Source organism: Aethalodelphis obliquidens, unplaced genomic scaffold (assembly GCF_003676395.1).
Source record: "Aethalodelphis obliquidens isolate GAN/ISIS:26980383/991018 unplaced genomic scaffold, ASM367639v1 scaffold100, whole genome shotgun sequence".
Taxonomy (NCBI): domain Eukaryota; kingdom Metazoa; phylum Chordata; class Mammalia; order Artiodactyla; family Delphinidae; genus Aethalodelphis; species Aethalodelphis obliquidens.
Window position 1 is genome coordinate 3,500,172 of NW_020838044.1, and position 7,433 is coordinate 3,507,604.

General features: G+C 47.1%; 1 protein-coding gene across 1 annotated transcript; it reads left to right on the forward strand.

The window, feature by feature from the left end:
- The first annotated feature begins 1,162 nt into the window (after nucleotides 1-1,162).
- Nucleotides 1,163-6,879, forward strand: LOC113614609 (acidic mammalian chitinase-like). Its single transcript, XM_027096258.1, is given in 7 exon segments — nucleotides 1,163-1,447; nucleotides 1,900-2,029; nucleotides 2,879-3,064; nucleotides 3,903-4,019; nucleotides 4,906-4,925; nucleotides 4,927-5,045; nucleotides 6,580-6,879. Coding segments are annotated over 7 exon segments (972 nt in total). The 5' UTR covers nucleotides 1,163-1,274; the 3' UTR covers nucleotides 6,807-6,879.
- The last annotated feature ends 554 nt before the right edge of the window (nucleotides 6,880-7,433 follow it).

The window sequence follows — 7,433 nt, forward strand, 5'->3', positions numbered from 1 at the left end:
TTGTGGCCACTGCTGAGAACCACCAGACCTTCATCCACTCAGCCGTATGGTTTCTGAGGAAGTACAACTTCCATGGGCTGGACATTGATTGGGAGTACCCTGGCAACTGTGGCAACCCAGCTGACACCAAGCAGCTCTTCACTGTCCTGTTGAAGATGACTCACATTCCCTGTGTCCAAAGAACATAGGATCTGGTCCACAATGGACTGGGGAGAAGACCACTATATGATGAGGGGTTCTGAGAGAGGCTAAATACACCTGAGGGTGTGAATCTCAGTTCTTCTGGCTCAAATCCTGATTTCTATAGTGTAAGATCAGATTTTTCTTGCAGGGAAAACTTGTAGGGCCAAGTTATAGAGACTACTGTAAGGGAGCATGAAAGTTAATTTATTTACAGTAAGAAATCTGCCAAGGAGTCTGAAACATTCATGTTCTAAGCACAGCTATGGGAAGTCAAATAGTCCCCAAACAGGTCCTTCCTTGGGGGGCAGCATGTAGGGCAAGGTGAGCTAGTTACAGACTGAGATGTTCAATGGCCCCTCACTCTGGTAAGTAGAACCAGATGCTTCCAGCGAAAAGGTACTCCTGCCACCAGGGCCAGACATAAAGTTGTTGGGCCAGAGTGTCCTCTCCCCTGGGCAGCTTGATTGAGCACCAATGATTGTGTCAGTACTCTTATTTCCTCTTCTTCCATGATTGATTTTTCCAATTGTTAGATTTAATCATATATAGTCTGTAGAGCTAAGAGCCATTTTTTTTGGTCCATATATTAGCTTTCTTTTTTTATTTTTCTGCTCTGGACATTATTTGTGACTCTTAGAGGGTCACCAAATTTCCCTCAGTACAAGTTTTGGGGAGACAACGCATTGTTGTTCCCAGAGACCAACAACAGTTCTTTTTGTTTGTTTTGTTTTTTTATTTATTTTTATTTTTGGCTGTGTTGGGTCTTCATTTCTGTGTGAGGGCTTTCTCTAGTTGTGGCAAGTGGGGGCCACTCTTCATTGCGGTGCACGGGCCTCTCACTGTCGCGGCCTCTCTTGTGGCGGAGCACAGGCTCCAGACGCGCAGGCTCAGTAGTTGTGGCTCACAGGCCCAGTTGCTCCGCGGCATGTGGTATCCTCCCAGATCAGGGCTCAAACCCGTGTCCCCTGCATTGGCAGGCAGATTCTCAACCACTGCGCCACCAGGGAAGCCCCCCAACAACAGTTTTTGAAGCAAAGGACTCTAAGCTGAACGCTGTTCAGCTTTCTTTGTAAGAATCATGACCTTGTCAAATGTTCATCGGTCCTTGCAGCCTGAGTCCAGTGTCCTCTGTTTCACAGGAAATGTATGAGGCTTTTGAGCATGAAGCCACCCAGAGCAACAAGCCTAGGTTGTTGATTTCTGCTGCTGTGTCAGCTGGCAAAGGTACCATTGAAACTGCCTACCAGATCCCCGAGATATCAAAGTAAGTAAACCCCAAGCCCAGGAGCCCAAGTTCAGAGCTAAGTAACTCTGAGACCTGCCCCATAGATTAGCCAATGCTCAGGTACCTTGGAGAGAGAGGGCTCTGTCCCAAAAGAATAAGATGACCCCAAAGCCTGAGAGAGAGACGTGGGAAGCCAGACAAAATTCTCAATGATAAAAGGCTATTTAGAAAAGGTTAGTTGAGTTTCAAACTTCTACAAGACCTGAAGGTCTGAGTGCAGCCAGATATTGATTATGGGTTGTATGCCTTCTATATATCAATTTTTCAAATAAAGGTGAGAGAGAATGAAATAAAGAACAATAAAGCATATTCCCTCATGATGTAATTACAAACAACACATCCAGTAGGGACTAGGAGCTTTAGGGGGAGTGGGATGGAGACTATGATTTCCTCTGGATCATTTTTCTTCTCTTGTATCCTACCCTCAACAGCCCAAGGTACATGGACCTCATCAATGTGATGACCTATGACCTCAGGGGCTCCTGGGATGGCTTCACAGGAGAGGACAGCCCCCTGCTTGCAGGACCCAATGACAAGGGAGACTACAAATACTTCAGTGTGGTGAGTAAGGATTTGGGACAGCTAATTCTGATGGATATTTTCAAAGCATGTCATGGGATCCCTGGCCAAGGACCAAAAGGGAGGCTGAGGAAGCTTGATGGACAAGATAAAGATGGTGATCTTTCTTAACCCAGTTCATGTTGCCTGCTTCCTTTTTCCGATGATTAATTGTACCCATTCATCTTTCACACCAAAGGAAGCAGAATAGTGGCTTGGGATAATCCCAAACATTGAAAAAATAATTTAACTATCATTGTCATTGATGCTAGGAGCACATTTCATGATCTATCTTGCCCCTAATCTTCCTCACCTCCCTTCCACTTTCTCCCCATCCCATAAGATTTATCTTCTTAACTTGTATGGCATAGGCAGCTGTAATAATAAATCTTAATGATTAGTAGGTGTGTAAGTTGGCTAGATGTGATTTCAGTGTAGAATGCAACCAGAGATATAAAAATTGGCATGGGAAAGTCTCCCAGGAGCATACCCCATGCTCAAACAATTCTGAGCTGCTATATTCCACAAGTTGGGAAAACAAGAGGATGCATAGCTGAACTCCAGTCCCATCCCAAATGCCAAGTCCCGTATGAGGGGAAGGAGGATAGTGAAACATTTTGTTCCCAGTTGACACTGGGCCCTGCTACCTAAGTACTATACCTCTTGACTGACGCTGCCTCTAACACCCAGTTCCAGAAGGAAGGGTAGGTTGGGCTGTGGAAGGGTGAGGACTGCAGGCTATGTCTGAAGTAGCCAGTAAATTGGGTAGAAAACGTTGGCTATTCCACAGGCCTCTGGGCACATCCTCAGCTGCTTTTTAGTACAGTAATATGTTCCTTACCTTGCCTCTAGGATTATGCAATGAACTACTGGAAGAATCAAGGTGCCCCTGCTGAGGAGCTGATGGTGGGCTTTGGGGCTTATGCCAGTACCTTCACTCTCACTAACCCTGCCAGCCATGGCCTGGATGCTCCCACCTCTGGCCCTGGGACTGCCAGGTCCTACACTCAGGAGGCTGGGAGTCTTGCCTACTTTAAGGTAATGTCCCAGAGGGCCAGAGGAGCAGAGAGATTCACTTTCTGTTCTAAAGGATCATAGATACTTCCAAAGAGAAGGAATTTATACTCTGATTTCTAATACAGGATACCCCATTGTTGCCAGCTCTGAGTGTATGGGGTAGGGAGGGAAGGGTAGAATGAACTATTGATAGAACATCTCAAATTTTAACCTTTTAGAGTAAATGTGCATCTTTCATGCTAGTAGTGGTTAACATTTACTGGGTCCAAATGTATAGCCAGGCTCTGTTCTCAGTGATTTTTATATATCATCCTATTTAACCCTCACAACAGTGAGGTGCTGATTTTATCCTCTTACACAAGAAGACACAGAGGCACAGAGGGATCAAGAAACCTGCTCAGGGTCACAGAACTTGTAAGTGGCAGAGCTAAGATTCAAACTAAAGTTGTCCAGCACCAGAATCTCAGACCCTAAACATTATGTGTTCTCACCCCCTTGTTGGCTCTTGGCTCTTTTTGGCAAAAATTCTTTCAAATAAGAGAAACAGGAAAACTCGTTTCAAAGGGAAACTGGGCCACAAGGCACAAAGAAGCTGCCCTGTCCCTTGTCTCACAGATGGGTATTGGCAGACCCAGGACTGGGATTTAGGTCTTGTCTTTCCAGCCTGTGCCCTTTCCACTGTGCCACCCACAAGAGGGAAAGCAGGGGAGCTGGGGTGAAACTGGAACCATGAGCTCTTATTTCCAGCAAAGAGAGGTGGGGAGAGGAGTGTATTCCAGAAAATAAAGAGAGGGAGGAGGGAGATGTGAGCCAAACACAGGCAGGTGCATCTGAGCCGTGATTTGTCCTCCTGCCCCAGGTCTGCTCCTTCTTGAAAGGAGCCACCGAGGTGTGGAACGCTCCCCAGAAGGTGCCCTATGCCTACAAGGGGAATCAGTGGATTGGATATGCCAATTCCAAGAGCTTCACCCTCAAGGTAAGGCCCTCCACACCCTTCCTTCTGCACAGTTGGGAGAGGTAGGGAACCTGCCCTCCAAGTGCATTTGAATTATAAGAAAACACCTAAGAGAGGTAAGGCAAGACCCAGGGTGGCCCTGAGGTCTCAAGGGGGCTGGTGGCCCAGCTGCAGAGCTCGGCGGTTGGAACAACCCCTCTGCTTCCGGGCAGTTGCAGCTGGTTCCTCCCTTCCCTCAGCTCCTGTGCCTTCCCGTCCTCGGCCCCCATGCCCACTCCTGGAGACTCCCTTTTGGCCCCTTTCCCTGCTCTGCTCTGCTCCTGATCCAGCGCTCTGATTCATGCTTCCTGAATTAGGCACTCTTCCACCCCGAGGGCCATGGTGTAGATCAGTTTCTTCCTCTCCTTTTCTCCTCTCCTGCATACAGTAACTTCATACAGGAGGAACCCACATCGGGAGGCAAGAGATCCTTGGAGCCATTAGGCTTCTGCCCACTGGCCTTTACATGCTCATATCTGGGTGGTTACTATTTACCAGCCCCAAAGCCCTTCACCCTGTACCTCCCCATCAGGAGCCCTGTCTCTCTGCCCAGACACTTGCCAGGTGAAGGGCCCTGTATCTCTTTTGACATCACAACCACCCAAGCTCCAACTCGGACAAGCCTTCTCAGAAGGTGGTTGGTGATAACAGAGAGCAGGGGAGAGACTCATTCTCCCTGACTTGGTAGTCCTAAGATCTCTCCTTGTCTACAAATATGTCCATGACTCCCTCAGAGTCTCTGTGGGAAAGCCACTCTCCCATTCCCTCCTCTCCATGACTGGATCATGGCCTTCCCCGTCATCCTGCTGGAGTCACTCCCTGCACTTGTGCAAGGACATCCCACAGTGCCCCCGATTCTCTCCCACAGGGTGAGTGGCTGCTGAAGAACTAGTTGGGGGTCCATGGTCTGGAACATTGGCTTGGATGACTTCACGGGCACTTTCTGTGGACAAGGCAAATACCCTTTCATGCATGCCCTCAAGTCTGCACTCAGCGTCTCCACTCCCAGTAAGTAGTGAAGCACCACCTACCAGCCACAAGGTAACAAACTAGACATTAAGGAGGAAGAAAAGACTATCCAGAGCTCCTCCCAGTCTGGCCTCAAAGAAAGCCTCCTTCAGATCTTCTACCTGTCCTAGCATGTCCACAGGGAACTGGCATTTGGGACCCAGAAAGAGAGACTGAGGTGGCTGCTAAGGGACAGCCCCTGAGTGAGAGAGAAAGGCCCATCCCTGTTCCCGAGGGCTTTCGTTGTAGAGCTGTTCAAGGAGCTCCTAGAGAACATTCCGGAGCCTGGGTAGAGAGAGGACCACAAATGCCTTGTTCCTTTTCCTGTCTGCCCAGCTCCAGCCTTTAGGAACTTTGTGGAGCAGAGAAGACAAGGCAAGGGAGGGATGGCAAAGTTAGGTGGTGAGGAGAGGGAAGAGAGAAGGAGAACCCTGAAGGGGTCCAGCTGGCCCATTCCCTGAAGTGAGGAGCAGAATTACGATTAGTCTCAGCACACAGCTTTGCCCCGGACCCAAAGGCCTGGGCAAGTGCAGAAAGCAGAAGGGGCCAGGAAGACATGTGGACAGCCAGTGCTGACTGCTGGACCACGTCAATTCTCCTGGTTCTTTCAGATTTCAAGTTATCCTCACAGGTGCTCTTGGAGACAGGTGTAGTCTACTTAAACATAAAAACTAGGGAGGGAGAAACAGGGAGGTATTAGTCAAAGGGTGCAAGTTTCAGTTTTACAATATGGATGAATCCTAGAGATCTACTGTACAACATAGTGCCTGTAGTTAAGAATACTATATTGTATACTTAAAAATTTGTTGGAAGGGTAGATCTTGTGTTCTTACCACAAATAATAATAATAAATAAAGAGGACAGGAGGAGACTTCTGGAGGTGATGGGTATGTTTACGACATTGATTGTGATAATCGCAATGTGTACTTATCTCCAAACCCATCAAGTTGTATGTAAACACTTTGTATGTCAATCATACCTAATAAAGTGGTTTAAAAAAGAAAGACAACAGTGTAGTAGGCATAACACAGGCTCTGAACTCAAGGTAGAACTAGTTTTGAATCTCAGTTCTCACCTTAGCTGACATGAATAAAATAATCTTTAAAATTCTTCCACTTTGTCGGATTTTGGGGGGTTATGGAACATAGTATTTGGACAAGCATTTAGGTGATAAATAAACATTACTTTCCTCTTAAAAATAAAATAAAAACAAAGCTAATTATTCTGTAGCACTTACTATTTTATACAGCATACACATGGGAAAATGCTTTATGTAATAATTCTAAGAGATAGTACTAGTATTCCATCATTTAAGGGAGGAAACTGAGGCTCAGAGAAGTTAGTGACTTGTTTGTGGTCACATAGCTCATAGCAGAGCTGGGCTGTGAACTTGGGTATCACTGATTCAGGCCCAGAGCATTTAACCACTGGTTCAGATAAGATGAGGAACCCCCAGTGACACTACAGACACAACACTCATGCTGGGAAAGTAGTCCACCCCAGAACCTATGGGGCCCTTTTCTTACTCTCTCAGGTTGCAGAGTGCCCACCTCTACCATGGGCTCCCCCACCAACACTGTGGCTCCCGGGAGTGGCAGCACTGGCGAGAGTGGATTCTGTGTCGGAAAGTCCAACGGTCTCTATCCCAGCCCCACCAGCAAGTGCACCTTCTACAACTGTGTGGATGGATGTACCTACGAGGAGGCTTGTCAGACAGGCCTGGTCTTTGACACCAGCTGCTCTTGCTGTAACTGGATTTAAGCCATCTGCTTGTGGGATCCATTGGGGATTGTAGGACAGAAGGATGATTAAATGGAAGTTTTGCCTCAGACTACCAAGTTGTCTACTTTGATTTGTGAATCTACGTGATACTCCCCTGTGTGTAAAACAGAAGCCTTCCCTTCTTGCTTCCCAGAGGTCTCCAGAGGTTGGGGCTGGGAGACAAGGATGGGTAGTGTCTGGGACCTCTCTGAGCATTTCCGTGAGAAGTTCTGGTGTTCTGGACTCCTCTTGAGGCAGAAGGGGAGAAAAAATGAGAGGCTCTAGGGTCAAGAGAGATCAAGGGAGATTTGATCTCTCATTTTGTTCTTTCCCACAAATATGCCTCCAAAGTGTCTTGCAGAAGAACCTAGAAAAGTGGTTGGACTCAGAACACAATTTACTGCATCACCTCCTTCAGGAAATCTTCCTTTACCAGGTTAACTCATCTCCCAACTCCAGGGCTAAACAACCCAAGCAAACCATACTTGTTTGAAGACAGAGCATGAGGGCCACCTGTAGGATGGTCCACACACTCCACTTCCACACCTGTGAGGCTAGAAACAAAGACCATCGGCACAATTGCAAAATTAGCTAACTTAAAACAATATTAGTTCATTTTCATCTTTA